We start from the raw sequence: 23,678 nt of genomic DNA, 5'->3' as shown, positions 1-23,678 counted from the left end.
TGTGAGGATTAAATAAGGTAATGCATGTAAAGTGCTTAGAACAGTGTCTGGCAGGTAGAGCTCAATAACTATGAGCTATCATTATTTCCTTCATCTAAGAAATCTAGTAATCATTTTTTTCCAAGATGCAAATGCAGTTGATTTGACATTATTTGTTCTGTTTAAATTCATGCTGACATCTAGTGATCATTATATTCAAAACCATTCCTAGATATTCAAAAACCATTCCATACATAATTTATTCTCAAATTTGACTAAGGATTAATATTAAATTTATTTTTTTGTAATTTCTGAAATCTTCCCACTCCCCCAGCCCACAAGGCTGGCCATGATTAGCTCTCTCTCTCTGAGTTCTTTCTCCAAGATTATAGCAGTCGGCTTTGTGATTATACTTGTTTATTGCTTTAGCAGTATGGAACGGATTGCATCTGGACCTGAAGATTTACACTCACATAAAGTTGTTTTAGTCTCTCTTATTCACCAGGCTCGGGTTTCAGTTCTCAATTCGCTTTTGCAACTATAGTTGAAAAACTGAGAGAAGATAAAATACAGGTTGAGCAATTCTGCCTTCTCTATGTGCTCTTTCAACCTTAACAACATCCTCTCTGAGCAGTGATTCTCTCAGTTCCTTGTTCCTTTGAGAAATAGTGTTTTACGAAACTTGGGCCTGAATGCCCTCCCCACCTCTTAATGGCCATGGTGGGCAAGTTGCTTTATCTGCTTGTGCTTCAGTTTTCTCACCTGCATAAATGATATTTGCCCTGTCAAATTCCAGAGAGATACTGTGAGATAAAATATGTGAAACATTTGTAAAATTTAAGTGCTGTACAATATAAAATGGGATAATAATCATTTATTTGAATGTAGCTATAAAAGCTTTTGTTATCTTTAGACATTTTTTCCCCAAGCCTTAAGTTTTTCTCAAGTTTTCTCGTTTCTGATACTATATATGTATGTTTTTTGCTGTTCTGTTATGTTCATTCTAATTTATTTAGCCCCATTAACTACTCTCCAGAGAGTCATTCTGTAACCACACTGCATGCTTTACTCTTTTTTATCATTGGAATTGTTTACAGGTATATAGATGGAATTTAGAAAGATCCGTCTCTTGTGAGCCATTTCACTTAGCCATTGGGGGGTGGGGTCATACTTTCTTTTTATGTTTTGACCTGTCCTTTTATAAAAGTGTGATACGTACGTAATGGTGCCTAGTGTTCTCTTTATTGTTAGAAGTCTTTTATGATGAGATCACTTTCTGCTAAGTTCCTGTCATGCGTATGTATGTTTTTCACATTTCTTGTTGACCATATAACTGTATAGTGTATCTCCATCAGTTTTCTTAGACTTCTGAAAGCAAGTCAGGGATTATGTTTTTGGCAGAATTAGACTTTTAATATAAAAATAATACTCCCAATTTGCCTGTATTATATATCTTTTGTATGGCTGGGTGGTATATATTTTATTAATATTTTTGAGTAGGAGGTTCTCCCTGAAGTTACATGTACGGAAAAAAAAATGGCTCTAATAACTAGAACAACAAAAAAGGCTACCCATCAGGATTTATTGGTGAATTATAAACATACAACCAAAACTTATTTTAAAAATTATAAGGATTTTTGCCTTTTTAAAATGTTGAATGAGTATAAAATATTAAAAGTTTTTTAAAAAATTTCTTCCAGACTGACTACATCTCAGAAAGAATCAAGTTTTCTCTATGGACCCATTCATCAAATGGAATATGCCTGTACTATTTTAAAAAGCTTTGTACTTCATAATGGAAATATTTACCCCCCCTAAAAATGAAAACGAGGACATTTGAGAAGGTGATTTAAGGTGTGGACTTTTGAGAAAGTATCCCATCAAATCAGTGAACCAAAGGATAAGTACTGAATAGATTAATCCTAAACACAGTGTGTGTGTGTGTGTGTGTGTGTGTGTGTGTGTGTGTGTGTGTGTGTGTGTGTATTTTTAAACCGGGAGGATTTCATCTTGACAGAAAAACAACTTTTATTCAGTATGCATTTTCTGAAATTTAAAGAGAGAGACAAGAGTAACCTTAAAGAAAATAGATGAAGATGGTTAGAAAGTAAGCAATGTCAACTCTTTTCTGATGAGGATAATTCAGTGATGTTAAATCCTTTCCAAATCCCTGGTTGTGGTCCTAAAGCCAGGACTTTTTTGATGGGACTGATATTAAGGGAAATAGCGACCTTTTCTGCATTCAATTCACAGTTGTAGAACTTGCAGTCATCAGTATGAGTAGCTTAAACGAGGAAATAAAGAAGTTTTCAGCTAAATCTAAAAGTACAGTCATTTTTTTTCTGCTGAGATTCTAAAAGCCTCTTCATAGCCATTGAAAAAGAATTGACAACTGTTTTAAAAGATTAAAGAAAGGCAGATGTCTGCAAACAATTCCCCTCCATCAGCCCAGAAGTCTGTGTTACCTGCAACTCTTCCTGCTGTGCTTCCAACTCCATCTTCATGTTCAAGTCCGAAGACAGGCCTGTCTGCCCGACTCTCTAATGGAAGCTTCAGTACACCATCACTCACTAACTCCAGAGGCTCAGTGCATACAATTTCATTTCTACTGCAAATTGGCCTTACACGGGAGAGTGTTACCATTGAAGCTCAGGAACTATCTTTATCTGCTGTCAAGGATCTTGTGTGCTCCATTGTTTATCAAAAGGTACTGTGCATGCTATTTATGTCAATAGTTTTTCTAATTAATACTGTTTCTAATGCTTTTCTATGAATTATATATGTGATAATGTGTTAACACACGTGGGTGAATTGTTTATATCTTAATTCTGAGCATTGTTGGAAGAGTCCTAATAGACCAAGAGTCTATAAAGTTTGAAATTTCAGAGTCTAACAACTGGAACCTGCATCCCAACTTTAAAATACGCAGTTGTCCTTTCAAGAGCAGGAAAATCAACATAAAGGGAATTTAAGAAATCTCATTTGATTTCAGAGAAAGCAATAGGTAGAGAGCACAAGGTATCAAGGTGGCTTAACAAAAGGATTGCATCTAAACTGCCATTTAATATGAGTGGATCATATTTCTCTCTCAAAAACCAAGTAAACGAGTTTGAATATGTGACAGAATACATGAAAATTTGAAAATTGAGGGTGGTTTTGTTTCTCACCCACCCACCCCCTACCCTATAGCATGCCATGGCTGGCTGGTATGTTCTCTATTTTATAAAACTATACATAATATGGGTAGTATGAATTGTTTACATTTTATTTTTAATGGACCAAGCATATGTTTTAATGTTTTCCCCACACAAATTAAACTTTATGTTTTAAAAATCGTATCAGTAAGGTTAATATATTTGGATTCAGGCTCCTTATCTTACTGTTTTTGTTTCAGTTCCTTATGCTTTATATGGTTTGTCATTATCTTCTGATGTAGAAGTAATTAACAGTCCAAAAAATGTTATGTAGTTTTTGAAAATGCCCTATGCTTCCTGTGTTTTAACAGTGACTTTTCTATTTCAGTATAGCCCATATATTTTATAGATCTGTAAAACCATCTGCTGTCTTTAAGTATCTTTGCTTTTAATTTCCCTTTCATTAAATGTTACAGAGGTTGTTCATAAATATTTTTGCAGCTAGGTTGTAATTTTTACTTTAAAGGTAAGATTTTTAACCTAAATATTTTCTTTTTATTTGAGTTCTCAGAAACTCATAACCAATGTTTTGGTAGAGTCTGTATTATTCAGTTTTAAATCTTTGGGAATTTCATTTACCTCTTATATTTATATAGAGGTATACTGATTTTCTACAGGATTATGTTAGAATTAATGTTTACTTCATCATTAATATAGATGTGAGAAGTAGGTCATATGGGTTAAATTCTTGGGAAACTAGATTAAAAATCATAATCCATGAAAAATTAGAGTGATACCAAGGAAATAAACAGGATATAGCTCAAAGAAGTTAATTCAGGGTAGACTTTATATATATTAAAATAGAATGATTGGTTACAGGTATAGCTAGCATAAAATGAATATCATAGTGAACTGAATTTGAACCAGTATTATAGTGATATGGGGATGTATTTCGCCAAAAGTATATAGCATACATATGACATAAACATATTATACATTCTTTTTGACATGTACTAGAATACTAACTTGTTTAAGTGCAAAAGAATTTTGAGCTTAAAACTAGGTCAGCCCTATTATTTATTTACTGTATAGCTTTGGACAAGTGATTTCACTTCCCTTGATCACAGTTTCCAGATCTGTAAAATGATTGAGTTGGGATGATTTCTAGTGTGTAATTCCAGCCGTGGAATTCTCAGTTAATCTGATTTGGGTCTTCACTGCTAGAGACAGGTAAAGGAGAAAGGACTTTCATGGGATGACCTGCTCCAAGTATTAACGGGAAAGGAATCTAAGAGAACCAGCTCAGATTCTGGGGTTTTATAGAGAGGTTTCATGGATTCCTGACTCATCTGGAGGATGGAAAAAACATGTCAGAAGTACTTTTCTGTGGTCTTGGACACTTGCTCACTGGCCAGCCACTTTCATTAACTACATGAGTACAGCTCCAGGTTAATTCCCAGGACTCTCATGGGCACATCAGCTTTTCTTGGTTCTGTTTGTAGTCATTAAATACATTTATCTGAACCTCCTAAAGATAGGGCACTGGTTAAATTTTAGGTAATAGGAAGATTACCCAGGCATTGTCCCTTTCCTCAAAAAGGTTATGGTCTAGTGAGGGAAATATTCACCAGTATATAAAACATGAAAAGTAGAAAGTGAAGTTAAAATAGAAAGTGCTCTTGGGTTGATAAAGGATGTGAAAGTTTTCACACAGAAAGTAGCATTTAATCTGATACTTTTAAAATGAGCATGATTTCAGTAATCTGGGAGGTGAAGAAAGAATACATTCTTAACAAAAAAAATCAGGATAAGCAAAGAAATGGAAAGGAGAAACAGGAAAGATATGATTGGTAACATTTAATCCTCAAAATAATTTGTGGTGCACCTTAAACTTTAATGTATATGCCAGTCATTTTGGAATTCTACAAAAATGTAGATTTTGAACCAGTAGGTCTGAGGTGAGTTTGCATTTCTGTCATGCTGTCAGGTTACATTGATGCTCTTTATCCAAGGGAAGAACCCACACTGAGTTGAAAGTGTGTAGATGATACAGTCTCTGTTAAATAAACAAAGTAGGAAACTGAATTTCAGAGACATTTAAATTGCTTGCTAAAAGTCAGAATTCAAACACAGTTTGTTTTAATTCAGAAACCTGTGTACTTTTTTTGCCTCACCACACTGTCTTCCTCAATGAAAAGTTTTGCACTTGATTCTTCTAAGAGTGGAGATTTAACTAAGGTCCATGTGCAGCAAAGTGATATGACCAAATCTGTGTTTTGAAAAACTGAAATATGACAACTAAGTATGAGATAAAGTTGGGAGATCAGATAAGAGGCCTTTGTAATGAAGACCTGAACTGAGGCAGTTGGAAAGTGATGATATATTTGAAGGATATTGGGAAAGAATCATTGGTAAAACTTGATATCCTGTTTCTGTGTGCTAGAAATTTTTAAGACAGTCGAAGTGTTCTTTCACTTAAAGATTTGGCACAAGGATATACATTGGGGCCCTAGTGTTCTGCTGAGACTCTTAAAATGGAATCATTGCCTGTTAAGAGGATCTTTCCCAACTCTCTTTCCGTAGAGGAACTAACAAGACAGAAAAGTAATGAAAAGATCTCTTAGTTTGGAGAACCTATAAAAGTTAATGGTGTAAGCCCAGAGTGCAACCCTACTTTTAAATTAGGAGAGGAGGGCTATCTGAACTGTAATTTTATTTTAACAATATTTTAGATATTTTAAAATGTATTTGTAATCTACTAGTCGTAATGCCAAATGTAGATTCCATCTATTTTACATTTTTGCTTTCCAGTGTTACTGTAGTTACTGTTCTGTACATGACATTGCCAGAACATAATTATCTTATAACTGGAAGTTTGACCACCTTCACATATTTCCCCTACCCGCTACCCTCCCCCTCTGGTAACTACTAGCCTGTTCTGTTTCTATGAGTTTGGGTTTTTTTACATTCCACGTATAAGTGAGGTCATATATTTGTCTTTCTCTGCTGATTTATTTCACTTATCATGATGCCCGTAAGATCCATCCATGTTGTCCCAAATGGCAGGATTTCCTTCTCTTTTATGGCTGAATAATATTCTATTGTTTATGCACATACATACTATACATTTTTTTTTGTTCATTCATTAATGTATATTTAGGTTGTTTCCATGTCTTGGCTATTGTAAATAATGTCACGATGAACATGGGGGTGCCGATATTTATTTGAGATAGTGATTTCTTTTCCTTCTGGATATATATACCCAGAAATGGAATTTCTGGATCATATGGTAGTTGTATATTTGAAACCAACATATTATTTATAGTTGAGCTTTGCTTAAAACTTGGACATGACCGAAAGTGGTCACTCTTTGAATTCAGTCCAATTTTATGACACATCCTAAGGGTGGAGTAGTTGGAGTTTCTTTTGTTGTTGTTGTTGTTGTTAGCATAAGCCTAAAATTTAGCTTCCTTTTTTTGAAGATTTGAAACACTTCCAACATTTATGTTACATTGAGATTGGTGCTGTCTTATCTTTCTCTCCCTTATACTAGATAAAAATTTGTTAAAGGGCCCGGCCGGGCGTGGCTCAGCGGTTGAGCATCGACCTGGGATCCAGGCGATCGGGGTTCGATTCACGGTCAGGGCACATGCCCAGGTTGTGGGCTTGATCAATGACTCTCTCATCATTGATGTTTCTATCTCTCTCTCCCTTTCCTTTCCTCTCTCTGAAATCAATAAAGATATATTTAAAAAAAAAAAAAATTTGTTAAAGGACACATTCTACCTATTTTTATGTCATACTTCAAATAGTCGATGGGGGTAATTACTTTCATTGATGAAATAATTTATAGTTGTCAGGGCTGCAAAGAAATGAGCAGATAAGCACTAGTACTGTTTTCCATCCTGCATCGGCACTTTAGTTGTCCCCAACCTGCTCCCACTAGTAGTTTAGATTGTCAGATACAGGTTTCCCCACTGTCTGAAAGCAGAGTGTTCCTATGAAACCTCATAGCCAAAATGATGTAAACAAAGAAGCATTTACCATTAATTTTTATATAGAAAAAATTTTGAACATTCCAGACCCAAAATTCAGTGGATGCACAATGTCTGTATTTCATTTACCACAATTGAAATGCTTAATTATGTCCAGCTGCATGCTAAGAATAACAACACCCTTAAGAGCCTTCTTAGGCTTTTCCGATACCTTACGACCATCTTGCTAATGAATGCACAAAATAAATCTAGATATAGCCCAGACACAGGTCAAAGCTATGGTGGCTTGATGCAGCAATGCTGAGTGTAGAAGGAGCTTGGTACCACTCGCAGCTCTGCCTCTTTAACAGTTTGCTACAAAACAACCACTGAGTGCTATTTTCACTTTTCACCCTTTTTCATAAAAGCGAAAATCCTCTCTGGATACCTTTCAGTTAGTGAAAACAGGTACTAGTGTAGGTCTTTCATAAAAGTGAAGTGGCTTTATTTGAACTTTAGAAAAGGGGGGGACACCTGTATTTAGTTTGTAGAGCTCTTTCTATAGTTCTGCAAAACGCCAGGTTCTTCTAGAAGACTGAAATTTTGCGAGTCACAGTGGTACCTCGGTTTTCTAATGTTATCCGTTCCAGAAGACTGTTCGAGTTCTGAAACGTTTGAAAACTGAGGGATCAACAGCCAACAGCTAGGCCTCAGGATCTTGCCCTCAGCAGAAGACGTGTGGCATGTTCGACTTCCGAGGCGTGTTCGAAAACTGAAACATTTACTCTTCCTGGTTTACAGCATTCGTAAACCAAAATGTTCTCCAGTAGAGATGTTCGAAAACCGAGGTGCCACTGTGTTCACTCTCTAAGGACATCAGTGAACTTTTTTCTTTTTCCTTGTAAAAATGTAGATTAGAACTTCGGACTATTTTATTGGCAAATACTATAGCCCCAGTATCTAATTTTAATGTATGAGATTAAATTAAACCAGTGGCTCTCTACTGGGGTTATTTTGACCCCCAGGGAAAATTTGGCAATGTCAGATGTTTTTGGTTGTCACTGCTGAGGGGAGAGGGAGTGAGTGCTACTGGCATCCAGTGGGAAGAGGGCAGGGATGCTGCTACAATGCACAGGGGAGCCCTACAACAAAAAATTACCTGGCCCAAAATGTCAGTTATGCTGAAATCCCTAGATTAACTGATACAGAAATAGAATTTCTGAAGTTTGGAGAAATTGAAAACTTCTGTTAGTACTACTGTAGGATCTTACTGAGTTAGTGAATATGAATATCTTCTAGATAGGAATTGTAGCTTGAGCGCTTTAAAATAGAATTTCTAGTTTGGCCTGGATGTGTTTGTTTTAAGAATAGTACAGTTTCCATTATGAATGTGGATATAGTTAAACAAGAAATTGTAATCTATATATATACATTAGATTCCTATATTTTCATGTTGATTTATAAAACAAACTTAACAACAAACAGTATCTCTGTCTTCTAGGAGTTTATAAGCTGAAGGGAGTGCTTTTTATACTGATAAAAGCCAAAGTAATGGGATTGGCAATCAGGAGAACCAAGAAAGCAGACAGATCTGAGCAGCAGGTAGAGCTGGGATTGAGCCAAGCAAAAACTGGCTGATCAGATCTCTGCTGGGAGGTTAATACCAGAGAGTCATATTACAAATGAGCAAATCAGAATTGAGGGAATAGACCAAAAGCCCTGCCTGATTATTCATGCATGGATTCCCAATGTCAAAATTACATTAGTGTTTAAATCTGTACTATTTTTTTGTTATTGGTGTGTATTTTTAAAAAAAAGGAATAATCCAAAAAAGAAGTAGCAATATTTTCGAATTAGAGACAGACCCCAGGTGGTGATATTGAGTCTGCCATTTTCTTGTTTTATGATTATAGATACTCTTCAAGTCACTTGACTTTTGATCTTGATCTCTAGGATCATAATATCTACCTCCATTTAAAAATTATGGTGATTAAATGAAAAGCTCTTGATACAGTGTCTGGCACATAATTAGTGCCCCCAAATAGTAATAGTCATGGTTTTAAATCTCTTTAAATCTGGAAGGACCATTGGTCCTATAGTGTTCTTAAAATTTTAGTAAATACCAAAGCATGTATAGCATTCTTCCAACACGCTGACATTGCCTTGTGATTTTAGTACTTAGCATATAACAAACTATAAAAAAATAGAGCTCATGTTCATTTTATTAGAGAACTGAGATTGTTTCAGGAATTATGAGGAAATTAAATGTGATAGCCTATATCAAGTGCTTTACACAATACCTGATGCATAATAACTATGCTCAGCCCTGGTCCTGGTGGCTCATTTGGTTGGAGTGTTATCCCATACACCAAAAGTTGGTGGGTTCAGTTCTGGGTCAGGGCACATACCCAGGTTGTAGGTTCAGTCCCCAGTAAGGGCTTGTGAGGAAGGCAGCTGACCAGTGTTTCTCTCTCACATTGATACTTCTCTTTCTCTCCCTCCCTTCCTCCTTCGCTCTAAGATCAATTAAAAAAAAAAAACTCTGTTCAGTGAATGTTAGTTCCCCACCTTCTTGCTTTCATATTGCCAAAAGACTTAGAAAATACCACCATGATGCAGCTGCTACTGTGTTAATTTGTTGAATGAACATAGTAGGTGTAATTGGGGTGAGAAAGGAAATTGCCAGACAACAATTCATTTTAAGCTATAATGGTGTTTACTGAAAATTAAATAATTCTAACTAAAGTTGACTGTTTTTTAGCTGATTTAAAACATTTGTTTTTAGTTTTGACCATTTATATGACACTAAACCTGAAGACTCCTTGCTTATGTATCCTTATTTGGGAGTGTTTTTGGTCTGTTCTTTGGCCAAATACATTGTCTCTGCAGGCATGGGTTGGGTATAATTTTCAGTTCCCGCCAAAGTAGAGCAAAAACCCCAGCTTCATCTTTTGTTTTCCAGAAACCAATTGTCATTCCAGGTTGTTGTTGTTTTCTGCCTCATTCTTTCTACTACAGCTGGGTTGTAGAGGCTGGGTGACATCCTACTCTTCACCCTAGCCCTTTTTGTCTTGGCAAATAGTGTCAGTCAACTGTAACTAATCTGGAGGCACAAACTGGTAGAAATATGTTTTGTGGTTTTTTAAAATTCTGCTGGATATTCAGGTTAAGACCTTGGCTAGGATAGAAAGTTTGAATTAAAGGTAATCAGAACTAATAAAAACAAGGAAGAAGGAAAATGAAAAAAGATTGCTCTGGTTTGTGTCTAAGACAAATAGCAAATGTTAAAAGAAGTGTTCCTCTGGTATGTCATATCCAGAAAATTTTGGGTTGGAGATTAATGATGAAAGTTCAGAATAAATTCAGAATCCATCTTGAGTAATTTCTCATTGATTCATCTAGACTCTAAGGCCTTCTGTCAGTATTTAGAAACGGAATCATCAAAATTATTTTTTATTTAAGTACGTCCCTAAAAATGATGTTAGATTAAAATTACACTTGTTCCTGGGAAGTATATTAGTGTTAAATTAGTTAACCTTGCTCAATAGTCAACAACTCTTTCAGTAAGTGCCTGTGAAATACTAAGTTCTAGGTGCTATATCTTGACCTGGGTGGCAGTTATGGGTATGCATGCACGTGTGTGTATAATTATCTATCTACTAATTAAGATTAGTGCACTTACTCATTATATTTCAGTTAGAAATTTTTTTATAAGTAAACTAAATGTACATTAAAACTCTTGAAGGCTTCCCATTGCTCTAAGAATAAAACCCATACTCCTTTTTCAAAAGGTGTATAGTGGTCAATTCTTTGTTCAGATAATGTTAAATTTTGAAGCTACTTTGTTAACATGTAAAAGTTGTATTTGACCACATAGAATTAAAAACTTGAAAACTTCCTACCTCATTAACATTTTTCTGACAGAATTTTAATGACATGAACTTTAAACTGTTCACATAGAGAACTTTCAACATGTTACTTGAAGGAATTTTATTTGTAAGTATTGGAACCTTTTACTTATAACAAGTGTAAGTGAATACCATAAAAAGTAACTTCTCTGAAATGGTTATCAAAAGATAAGATGATCACACCCTGGCCAGTGTGGCTAACTTGGTGGGCCAGTGTGGCTCAGTTGGTCATCTGGTGCACTGAAAGGTTGCCAGTTCGATTCTCAGGGCACATGCCTGAGTTGCAGGCTCAGTACCCAGTAGGGGTAGGGCAAGAGGCAGCCAATAGATGTTTCACTCTCACATAGATGTTTCTCTCTCTGCCTCTTCCTTCCTCTCTCAAAATCAATTTTTTAAAAAATCTTTAAAAAAAAGGTAAGATCTGTTTTTTATTCTTGAAGTCATCTTTAATGCAAAAGCAAAGAAAGAATCTAAAGTGAGCAAAGAGAGTTTATAAGAAATGGGAATTTGATAACTTTATGATGAAATTCTATTAATTTCCCATGTGGACTGGGAAAAGACTTCATTTTGCATAGTCAGGAGGAGTCATTGGCATAGTCTGTAGAAAACAAATCCAGAAAAGCCTGGGGGAATTTGGAAAGAGGCTAAATGAAAGGCCTATTTTGCTTCTACCCTGATAGCTCTTGCTGTTTCTTTCATTTCTTCTTTCTTTTAATTGAGGCTGAGGTAGGCTAGGGAAGGAAATACGGGCATGTCTAGTTTGCAGAAGGTTGTCAATTTCCTTCTGCATTTTTCCAGTGTCTCTACACACTTGACTCCCTTATTCCCTACAGCAGTTTCTCAACTTCAGCACTATCAACATTTTGGCTCAGTTTTGTTCTGTGGGCTGTCAGTGTACATTGTAGGCTGTTTAGCAGCATCTGTGGTCTCTATACCTTGGATGCCAGACCTCAAGTTGTAATAACCAAAAGTGTCTCAAGACATTGCCACATATCTTCCAGGGGGGTGGGCAGAAGACAGAATTGCTCCAATTGAGAACCACTGCCCTAGGGGAATAAACTAAATATAGTAAATCCTCATTTAATGTCGTTGATAGGTTCTGTGACTTTTATTATTTTTTAAATTCTCGATACGATTTTATTGATTTGTTTAGAGAGAGAGAAGGGTCGGGGTAGGGGAGAGATGTGAGAGAGATACATCAATCAGTTGCCTTCCATATGCACCCCAACTGGGGATTGAACCTGCAACCTAGGTATATGCCCTGACCAGGAATCGAACCCAGAACTCTTTGGTGCATGGAATGACGCTCCAACCAACTGAACCACCTGGCTAAGGTGGTTCTGTGACTTCAAATGAAACGATATATAATGAAACCACTCCTACCAATTAAAAGAGTTTATAATTGGTATAAACAAGAGTTAAATTCCTACAGCGTCTCATTGTCATTATAACAAAATGCATTATTTGAGGACTTGTTGTAGTAATGATACATGTAATTTACCAAAGATAGTTTCTAGAGAGAAGTGTTTCTTGTTGTCTTGCTGTCCATCTTCTTACTGCATGATCCAGACCCTGATACCTCTTTCTTCTTACCGCTTCAACCTTCCTCAGGAGCTTGCTCAGGTCTCTTCCTGTTCCAGTCCTTGCTACACAGTGATGTCAGCATTCTCTCTGTAAAATACAGATTTGATCATGTTACTCTCTTGCTCTTTCTCTCTCACCCTTGGATATAGAATAATAGTATGAACCAGTAGTATTAATTGATCACAGTGCTGTGCATTTTATAGCTATCAAGTAATTTAATTTTTTATTTTTCTAAAGATATCTTTATTGATTTCAGAGAGAGAAAGGGAGAGAGAGAGTTGAAACATCAATGATGAGAGAGTCGTCATTGATTGGCTGCCTCCTTCATGTCCCTCACTGGGGCTCGAGCCCACAACCCAGGCAGGCATGTGCCCTGCCCGGGAATCGAACTGCAATCTCCTGGATCCTAGATTGATGCACAAACCGTTGGGCCATGCCCGGCCGGTCACGTAATTTAATTCTTACAGTAACCCTGTGCAGCTATTCTCTTGTTATTCCCAATCTGTAGACAAGAAACTGAGCATAGAGAGGGTAAGCAGTTTACTTAAGGTGCTATAGTTAGTAAGTGGCAAAGCTTAAACCCAGCTCTGTTGACTGCAGTTTTCTCTATCACAATGTCCCCGTGGGGCTCCTGTGTGCATTTTTACCTTCTTTCTACCCAACCCTCCCCACATCATTCCTCAGTCACAAAGGTCCGCTTACTTACCTTCTTACAGTTACCTTGTACTTTCTCAACCATGACCTTACTTTCACTTTCGCTTTCTTTCCTTGGAAACCCTGCTTCTCTTTTTTAATAATTCTGCTCAAATATCACTGTTAAAGTGGTATTCCGCCTTCCCAGGTAAAGTTTTCCATTCCATCTTCTAGAATTTTATTTTTCATTTTTGGCATTTTCCTTATTGAGCTGTATATTTTTGTTTATTTCCATCTCCCTATTACATTGTGTCTGGAAGACAAGGACTATTTTGTCTTTATAAACCACAGGGCCAGTGCCTTGCACTTAGCAGATGTGAAAAATGAGAATTTTTAAAACGAGTTTTATTCATACAAATATTTTTAGAGATTTTATCTTTATAATGATGGAATGTGGGATCTTACTAATCCTTGAGAATTGTTGCAACCAAGGTACAGGGATGTTTTATATCTCATTAGCTGTTACAGAATTTAATAATAAAAATTTAATAAAATTTTAATTTTAAAATTTAAATAAAAATTTACTAAAAATTTTTTTATTTTCTATTTTGACTCATCTTTTCCATCAAAAATTCTTATAGTGTTAGATATATGTTTAAAGCATATTAGGAAGTTTTATAAATATTAACTGTGACACAAATAATTGGAAGAATAATTAATACTATAAACATTCTAAATATTTCTGTATTTTCCATTGTTTACCCAGGTTTTAAAAATAAAACTCTTCAGTTTCTAATTAAGTCATTGTTTTCAATTTTTTTAAATTTAACTTATTAAAAAAATTTGACACCTTTTTGGGAGACTTATACAAGAATTTTTAATGGGAAAATTAAGGTCAGAAACTAAGATGAAGCCAGGTTGGTATCTCTACCTAAAACACATGCCATAAGATCCTACCTATCCTGATGTTAGAAGTGGGCCACAAACTTGGCTTTGCTTTTGCTGTGGGCAAAGTAAACAAGAAAACATGATTAGTTATGTTCATGTTGTAAAACCAACCAGAGAAATTTCTTTTATGGGTCCTTACAAAGAAGGACTATCATATCAAGTAGGTGAACCATACCCTCGGCAACATCCATGCACTAAATGCAGTTACAGTTTAGTGTAACACATATCAGGCTATTCAGTGCAGGCCAGTGGCATACTATGTAGCTTACTAAAGGATAGTCTGTGAGGAGCCAAAATGAGAGCTTACAATTCTAAGATTAAATAAATTTGAAATATCTAGAGCAGCATTTCCCAAAGCAGATGGTCTCTTTTTTTAAAATTGATTTAAAATTTAAACAGTTATTTTGTAAAGCAAGTACTTAAAATTTTCTCTTAAGTTTTATTAACTACAAACAATTTCAGAACCCATACCTTCATATTTTAGTCCTTGGTATACTAAACTCCAAAGTGTTTCGGCACTGGAGTCACAAAATGTAGATGCATTGAAATAATATACTTAGGGTAAATGTGAACAGATGTGCAAGTCTCCTCTGAACCCCCCAAAGTTGTTTTTTTTTTTAAAGGTTCCATAATGAATCCTGTATTTGTAATTATAGTGAATAGATTATAGAAAATATTAGATACCTAGAGGCAATATATGCATATGGCAAAAATACTGGATTTTTGGAACTCTTATGACGGTGGTTTGGGAATTGTTGACCTGCCAGCACTATTCAGTTTACCCTGAGGATGGAAGTGTTCTATAGCTGCACTGTCCAAAATGGTAGCCAGTAGCTAAGGTGGCTATTGAGCACATGTAGTGTGGCTAGAGTAACTGAGGAACTAAACTTCTAATTTTATTTCATTTTAATTAACTTAAATTTAAGTAACTGCATGTGGCTAGTAACTAACTGTTGAGGAAGCTCAGTTCTAGAGAGCAAGAAAGACTGCTTAGGTTTCAAGCTATGTAAGAGAGAATGGCACTAAGCTCAAACTTATATTCTCCATCAGTAACTGATTAAAGAAACACTGTATTTCTGAGACCTGTGTTTTAAGATAATCAGTGATTATATTTGTTTGCTTTTCTATTTTGAACGTGAAAATTAACCAGGATGTTTAAGTACATGATTCATCTTTTAGATATTAGTAGAATTGTTAGTGTTAGGCTAAAAACTACATATAAAATTCTTTGTAAGATTGAAACATTTACTTATAAAAGTAGATAGCTATGGTTATACTGATATAAGACTATTTTCCTGCAGTTTCCAGAGTGTGGATTCTTTGGCATGTATGACAAAATTCTTCTCTTTCGCCATGACATGAACTCAGAAAATATTTTGCAGCTGATTACCTCAGCAGATGAAATACATGAAGGAGACCTAGTAGAAGTTGTCCTTTCAGGTAAGTAAATAGCTTTTATTTTGTTGCCTTCTTTTTCAACAAGCTTTATTTTTTTTTGTACTAAATGCTGTGTTCAATTATACTTTGTCTTTGTACTACAGTTGCTTCTTTCATCCATTATAATGGTTACCATGTGATTTTTACTTTCAGGAAGATTATATCACAGATGAGAAAGTAGGAAAATAAGCCCTGAATTACTTATTTGAGTGTTACTAAGCTAAGGGGATTGTCAGTTGAACTAGAAGAGGAATAGACTCTTCTTTGAGTCAAAGAAATAAAATAATTACACTGAAATTCTGTCCCCCTTTCCCCATTTTTGTAAAGAGAATAAAAGAAGAGAGTTGGGGGTTCAGAGAAGAAAATAAGAAAATAAAAGAGAAGTAATGAAGATGTGGAAGAGGCGACTGCAGTGCTGGTTGTTTCCATGACTTAAATAATGCTTCTTCCCTTGTTCTCAGTGGGCATTTTCTTACCTCTCTTTCCTTTCCCCCTCTCACCCATTCTTTCCATTCATTGTTCCTTAGCTCCTGCTATTTCAGATCTCATCCAGTAACAGGTTGGCAGGTTGTTAGGGAGGAGTGTAAAGGAACAAAGAATGAATATAGTAGGCCTGTAAAACTTCTTGTTGGGCAGGGACTGAGGTGGGGGAGAGAGGAAAAGCCTGAGAGGAAGGGAGGAAGAGAAGGAAGAGATGGAAGGGAGGGAAGGGAGGAAAGAAAGGAAAGCCAGCCAAGAGTCCAGAGTCCTGCCACCACTTTTTCCTCTTTTCAGACTCATTTTTGCAGCCTGTTCTTGAGATCCTCTCCGACCATTACCTTTCCTTATTAGTCCCTGATCCTTCCAGTTCATCTAGCACCTACATTTATCATTCATCTGCTATACCACAACCCCAAACATCTATATACTTCTCAGTCCTTGTCTTCCTCTTCACTTTGGAGGGGCTTCACTCCCTGCCTTCCCCAGAGGTCATGCTCCCATCCATTCCTTCTTTGTTACGGACCTTTCATCAGGCCACTGTGGATAATGATGATTTGTAGGTGTAGGTGTAGGTGAGATGATGTCTCCTGGTAGATGTGCCTACTGTTCAGTTGCTTAGAGAGGGGAGAGAAGACACTTTCTTAACCACTAGGACTATAGAGAACACAGAGAGCATATCTTGAGAGTGCAAGTTAGACTGAGTACATTTCTCACCGGAACATTGCTATAAATTGAGGTCAGGTTCCACAATTTTGTTTGTTTGTTTATTTAACTGTAGTGTTCTGTTTCTCAGTTTATAGTAAGTCAGTTTTTAATTGTCTAAGGTAGACCTAACAGCTGTTTTAAAATCCAGTCTTGTACTATGAGAAAAGGTTTTTGGAGGTCAAAATATTTACCTACAGACCTACTTTTGGAGCTGAAATTAATTGAAGCTGATGAACTTCCTAAAATAGAGTTTAAAAACCTCAATATTAAATGCTAAAATTATTTTTATTTTTATGGTCAGATGAAACTGTCAGAGAAAAAAGATTCTGTACTTTGACCTAAATGAACATGACTAACATTCCTAAGCTCATAGCAATTACAAATATAATAAGGTTTGTTTTAATATTTTTCTTTTTTAAAAGCTTTGGCTACAGTAGAAGACTTCCAGATTCGTCCACATACTCTCTATGTACATTCTTACAAAGCTCCTACTTTTTGTGATTATTGTGGTGAGATGCTCTGGGGACTGGTACGTCAAGGACTGAAATGTGAAGGTATGTGTTCTAAAGTTTGTATCATTTGAAACAGGATTTCACATTTGCATTCCCTAATCATCAGGGAACGAATAAGATCATTAGTTGGTGACTAGGTATTAACCCAGGTTTAGAATTGGAGAGCTCTAGACTCTGGTCCTTCCTCTGCCACTTACTGGGTCATATTCCTGGGCAACTTACTAAACCTCTCTGAGGATCATTTCTCTTTCTATAAAATGTACTCTGCTTCACTGGTTTCATGAAGAGTAAATGGTTAAATGAGGTAATATGGCTAAAATACTTGTCACTAAATAGTGGTTAAATAAATATTAACTTCCTTATTACCTTCTTAAAACATAAGTCTTTTACATGCAACAGCAAAGGTGTTCTAAATTAGAATTGCTAGGGAATAGGATGAGGTGCAGATTTCTGTTTAAGAAACTCTAAGGTAGCCCTAGCAGGTTAGGCTCAGTGGTCAGAGCTTCGACCCTCAGACTGAAAGGTCCCAGGTTCCATTCCGGTCAAGGGCACGTACACGTACCTCGGTGCAGGCTCGATCCCTGGCCCTAGTCAGGGCGCGTGAGGGAGGCAACCAGTTGTTGTGTCTCTCTCACATCAATGTGTGTCTCTCTCTCCCTTCCACTCTCTCTGAAAAATAATGGAAAACATATTCTTGGTTGAGGATTAGAAAAAAAACCTCTAAGGTGAAGGATCAATAAAATTTTTTGTAAAGGGCCAGAGTAAATATTTTAAGTTTTGCTGGCCATATGGTCTCTGTCGAAACTACTTAACTCTGCTGTTATAGTGTGAAAAAAAATGAGCATGCTGTGTTCCAATAAAATTCTTTATGGACACTGAAATTTGAATTTCATATAATTTTCAAATGTCATGGGAAGGATTTGCTACACAGGCCATGGTTTGTTGAAGTGCTGTGTTTAGCCAGTGTTCTCAAACTTTACCATGCATCAGAATCACCTCGAGGACTTGTTAAAACATCCCCAGAGTTTCTGATTCAGTAGGTCTAGGGTAGAGCTCAGTAATTTACTTTCTAACAAATTCTCAGGTAATGCCATACTTGGGGACCACAGTTCAAGAACTACCGCTCTAGCTAACTTAACCTTTCTAAGTAAACCTTCTTACACATTTACTGTTCTTGAATTTGTTAGCTTCCAGTTAGCCTGTTGTCTGGGTTTTTAATTAGGGTAAACTTTTCCGCCAGAGAAAATAATAAAGAAGTACCAGTTTTTTAATGTAACATATAAGTTTTTTTAATCTTTTTTTTTTTTTTTTTTTTTTTACCTTTTAAAATATATTTAGGTTGTGGATTAAATTATCATAAACGATGTGCCTTCAAGATTCCAAATAACTGTAGTGGAGTAAGAAAGAGGCGTCTGTCAAATGTGTCTCTGCCAGGACCTGGCCTCTCAGTCCCAAGACCCCTACAAACTGAATATGTAGCACTTCCCACTGAAGAGGTATGTATTCTAAGGTAATAGAATGGCACTGTACTAGTTATTTCTTGTGTTGTACAGGATATATGACATCATTTTAAAACATAACTTTTATGCTAAAGAATAATAAGATTCCTACAGTTAAGAAGCTTAAAATGTGTTATGGAGACAGGGCTTACCAGTAGTAACGAACTGCATTTTGTATACTCTGGGATCACATCACCACTTGGACCTCACTGCACTAGTCTCTTAACCAGTATCCCGATTCCTGGTCTTCATACTTTACTTCATGTTACATACCACACATCGGACCATCTTACCACACTATTTGTAGCTTAATACACAACTCCCCATTAGAAAACATTTATATAGTCTGTGGTTCTGACATATGTACTATTCCACATTCCCTGAACACATCCTTGCTTCTCCTACCTTTGCTCCTTTCTATCTTACATGTTTTTTCCAGACCTAGTTGAACAGCTACCTTTCCTGATTTTCCCCTTACCTAGAAGTTATTTTATTTTCTGAATGCCATATCACTTTTCAAACGTCCTAATGGTATGTATAGTATTTGCATACTGGATTGTCCTCAAGGAGTTTATGATCTGTTTAAAGAAAGCAATGCTCATTTCCATGTCCAGCATAATAACTGGTACTTTGTAGGTATACTCAGTGATGAATGAGTGAGTGGATGACCCCACTGATCCTCACAGTATTCCAGTGAGATAGAGCAGTATATCTGTATACCATGAGACAGTTGAGACTGGTCAAACGACTTCACTGAGTCATAGAGCAAATTAGTAAGTGATATTAGAATGAAACCCAGAGCTGATTATTTTTAAATCAGTGACTTTTTCTTATATATTGTACCCCTCAAGTGTAAAGGTAGTGAGTAGATCAGGGAAGAAAGAAATAATTTTCTTTTTCATCTAATACTACTTAAAATGATTTATATTCATAGATTACAATCTTCTTATTTAGTTGCTTCTGTAAACCCTTTGGTCTTTCTGTCAGTTAACACTAAATTCAAGCCTTTGGCTGTTTTCTTGATACCCTAGTCACAAGATTTTGTAAACTGAGGCACCAGAGTAAAAGCTTCTGAAATTCTTTCACAAAAATCCCATATTTCCGTATTGCTTAGCCCTAGTGTGAGATTTTTGAAGTAGAAGAAGACTGCTATCGCATAAGGAACTAAGAACAGTGAGTTATAAAGATATGCAAGAGCTTGAAAACAGATTGGTAATAGCAAAGCTAGTGCATTTTATATATGAACTGCCATGGAAACATAGCTGGGAATGGGGACAGTAGGATAGAAATATGTTCTTTTAAGAGTCCTACGTATGATTTTTGGTATGCCAGCTACCCTTAGGTGGATATTACTAGATTAGGAAGTAACAGGATGGAGCAGATGAATAAGGCATTACGTTTTAATTCATTACTTTACATTTTATCCTGAAGATGAAAATTCCAGAGGGAAGTATAAGAAGTAGAGTATATTTTGAATTGGTTAGATTGTGCAGAGTATTTTAGAACAAGTAGAAATTGTAGAGTGGAATGTCAATTTATGCATGCAGTCTCAAAAAGGAAGGAAGCACAGTGAGAGAAAACTCAGGGGAAAATCAGGGAAGGAAGAGTAGGAAAAGAGGATACTGTAGAGGAGTGGAAGAGATGGCAATGAGCAGAGGGAAGCAACCTCAAATCTGAGCGAAAGATAGGAACTAACTCTCAAGTGGCTGTACAGTAAGAGCCTCCTAATTCTCATGTGCCAGACTTGGTGCTGTGGCACAGTCCTCCCGCACTGTTCTCTACCATGTCCCCGATACCCCTATCTCAGCAGGATCTGACAAAAGGCAATCACTGACTGGCCGTTGGGATACGAAGGGATCTGGTAGGAAGTTCTTCCTTATAGGGATATCTTACAATTTATTGATGACTGGCTAAATTATTCTTATTCCATCTTGTGTGTTTTAAACTTGAGAGACACAAAGTGGTAGAAGCAGGAGCAAGAAGCAGAGTGTTGAGTCACCACTGGACTAGGGAGCCAAGGATGAACAAAGGCCTGAAACATCTGTTTTTGGTTCCTGCTGGCTTCTTTGTTAGCTTTGCAGAATCACCGTGGTGTTCCTTTTGCTGAAGGTGCTCTGTACATAGCAGCATGGGTAAAGGGGGCCAGGCTAGAGCAGGACACCTTGGACAGATAAAGCATACAAGTTTGGTTTGGGTGTTAACATTCTTTTTGTACTTTTCCTTAAACTACTTCATAATTCATTTTAGAAAATTGCTGGCTACACATTAGAGGAAAACTGTACATCAGAGGCTATACTTGTATTTTTATAGTGCTCTCCTCCATTCGTCTGGCCTTTTCTTTTTTCTTCCTACTTCTCTTCAAAAAAATGTTTTCTCCCCCTCCTTTCACTTCTCTCTTACACTTCTCTGTCTCTTATTTCTTCTGGCTGCTTTTCCTTCTGTTGGTTGAACATATCAATGCAGAATGACTCAACTTTTCTGAATTACAGACACTACTAGTTACAGAAAGCATGTGAAAGATCTCAGGACCTCAGTTTTAGCAGTGGCGATGCAAGTAGCTACAACAAAATCTGTAATACATATAGAAAGTAGTTAGGCATTTGGATTTTATGCTTGAAAACATGGACTGTATTCATTTTTGTATCCCCCATGCATAGTATAGTAATCAATGAACGTTGAATGAATGGGATGAGCCACATTCAGTTGACATGTAATTTAATATTATTTCTTTTGTATGTGTAGAAAGAACCATAGTTGTAAAAATCCACTTATCCCTCAGGTTACACAAAAATTTTTAACCAACACCTTTAATTTTTTTTTCTTGCTCAAAAAATGAAGAAATGTAAATAACTGGAAAATGTTTAAAATATAAGGAACCTCTTAAAGCTTAATTACTCAGGGTAAATTTGTTTCAGTTTTGTATCTGCCATTATGTACATCATCATCATTAATTAGACTTAAATTTTTACATACATATATTAGTATTAAAATTAATTTGAAAAACTAATTTGTTTTTAATTATTTCCAGAAATTATGTTCAATAACTTAACAGTGATAACACTTTCTATATTTATTTGCTTTCTCTGTGGTTAATTCCTTGGTAAGGTTTTTGGAGGGATTTGAACATCTGTTATAAATTGATTTTAAGCCTTTTGTTTTTTATTTGAAAAATGCTATATATGCCTGGCAAATAATAGCTAACCAGTGACTGTATGTAGGGGAAGGTGAAAATACCCTTTTTAAAAAAATGATAAATAGCAAAGAAATCTTTCACTTTTCTCATTCAAGGGTTGACAATTTAAGTTTCCAAAGCAAACTGATGAGATCCACATTTTTAGTTTTGGCTGTAGTGTTTTAAAAAATGACTTTTGTGGTCAAGCCCTGCTCTTAATATTTTGTTTTTAATATTGACTTATACTTACAGAAATTACTTATATTTTAGTCACATGTTCACCAAGAACCAAGTAAAAGAATTCCTTCTTGGAGTGGTCGCCCAATCTGGATGGAAAAGATGGTAATGTGCAGAGTGAAAGTTCCGCACACATTTGCTGTTCACTCTTATACCCGTCCCACAATATGTCAGTACTGCAAGCGGTTACTGAAAGGCCTCTTTCGCCAAGGAATGCAATGTAAAGGTAGGATTGGATGTTTTTCTTAAGTGAAATTTAAATTTGTAGAAACTTATATCTGCAAATATAGGTTTAAAACATTTATATTTAGAAGCATTAAGCAAAGAAATCACTCTCGTAGTTGTTAATTTAAAAAAGAAAGAAGAGCCCAGCTGGCATGGCTCAGTGATTGAGCATCAACTCCATGAACCAGGAGATCATGGTGAGATTCCTGGTCAAGGCACAATTCCCAGTAGGGAGCATGCAGGAGGCAGCCAATCAGTGATTCTCTCTCATCATTGATGTTTCTGTCTGTTCCTCTCCTTTTTTCTCTCTGAAATCAATAAAAACATATTTTTTAAAAAAGAAAGAGCCCAGCTGGGCATGGCTCAGCAGTTGAGCATCGCCCTAGGACCAGGAGATTGCGGATCAATTCCCGGTCAGGGCACGTGCCACGGTTGCAGGCTCGATACCCAGTCAGGGACGTGCAGGAGGCAGCCAATCAGTGATGACCCTCTCATCATTGATGTTTCTATCCCTCTCTCTGAAATCAGTAAAGATATATTTAGAAAGAAAGAGAGAAAGAAAAAAGAAAAGAAGACACACATATTAACAACTACTACTACTGTCTGCAATATGTGTATAGGTAACAGGAACTGTGCTAAAGAAAAATTAAAATATAAACAGAAAGACTAGAATTTGGATTTCTGAGATATGGTTGCTTAACATTTGCCAATACAGAACAGTTAATAGGCAGGTAATCTCCTGCCTATTTGAGTTTAATTAAGTCTTTCTGGTTCCAAAGACAGACACTTCCTAAGATATAAAATAATTATTTCCTTTTTCCATTAAATATTCATACACACATACTACAAGAGTTTTGTTATTTTTGTTTTTAATTATGTAGCGAGGAGAGTTGTACAAAAACTGTCATTCCTGAAATAAGTGGAATATAGTAGAAGTCACTTGTAATAGGGACCACCGTATTTGGATACTAACCCAAAACACTGTCATAGTATTCCAGAAACAGCTGTTAATGACCATGTTTTCATTAGAATAATGGAATAATTTTTTCTACTTATATAATGCTTTTATGCTTTTTAAAGTCAGTTTTATCTTTTTTTTATATTGCATTATCTTCTCAGCAATCTGTACAATAGTGTGAAAACCAAAATAGAGTTTAAATGTGTTATTAGTCATTAAGCCAGGATATGATAAGTAATCTTTCTATAATTGTATGTACTTATTTTTCATGTGATTATTTTAACAGTTCTTGG

The 23,678-nt window shown here is 36.0% G+C and overlaps 1 protein-coding gene across 1 annotated transcript in view; it reads left to right on the top strand.

Annotated features, from left to right (window-relative positions):
• The first annotated feature begins 1,946 nt into the window (after positions 1-1,946).
• PRKD3 (protein kinase D3) overlaps positions 1,947-23,678 on the top strand; it is a 51,043-nt gene continuing 29,311 nt past the window's right edge. Inside the window, exons 1-5 of the mRNA XM_016218947.2 lie at positions 1,947-2,686; positions 15,462-15,600; positions 17,205-17,336; positions 18,633-18,790; positions 22,236-22,428. Of these exons, the coding sequence (XP_016074433.1) occupies positions 2,399-2,686; positions 15,462-15,600; positions 17,205-17,336; positions 18,633-18,790; positions 22,236-22,428 (910 nt within the window). The 5' untranslated portion in view covers positions 1,947-2,398. The remainder of the gene's footprint in view (positions 2,687-15,461; positions 15,601-17,204; positions 17,337-18,632; positions 18,791-22,235; positions 22,429-23,678) is intronic.

This window comes from Miniopterus natalensis, chromosome 13 (assembly GCF_054644295.1).
Source record: "Miniopterus natalensis isolate mMinNat1 chromosome 13, mMinNat1.hap1, whole genome shotgun sequence".
NCBI lineage: Eukaryota > Metazoa > Chordata > Mammalia > Chiroptera > Miniopteridae > Miniopterus > Miniopterus natalensis.
This window is presented reverse-complemented; position numbering and strand designations above follow the sequence as displayed.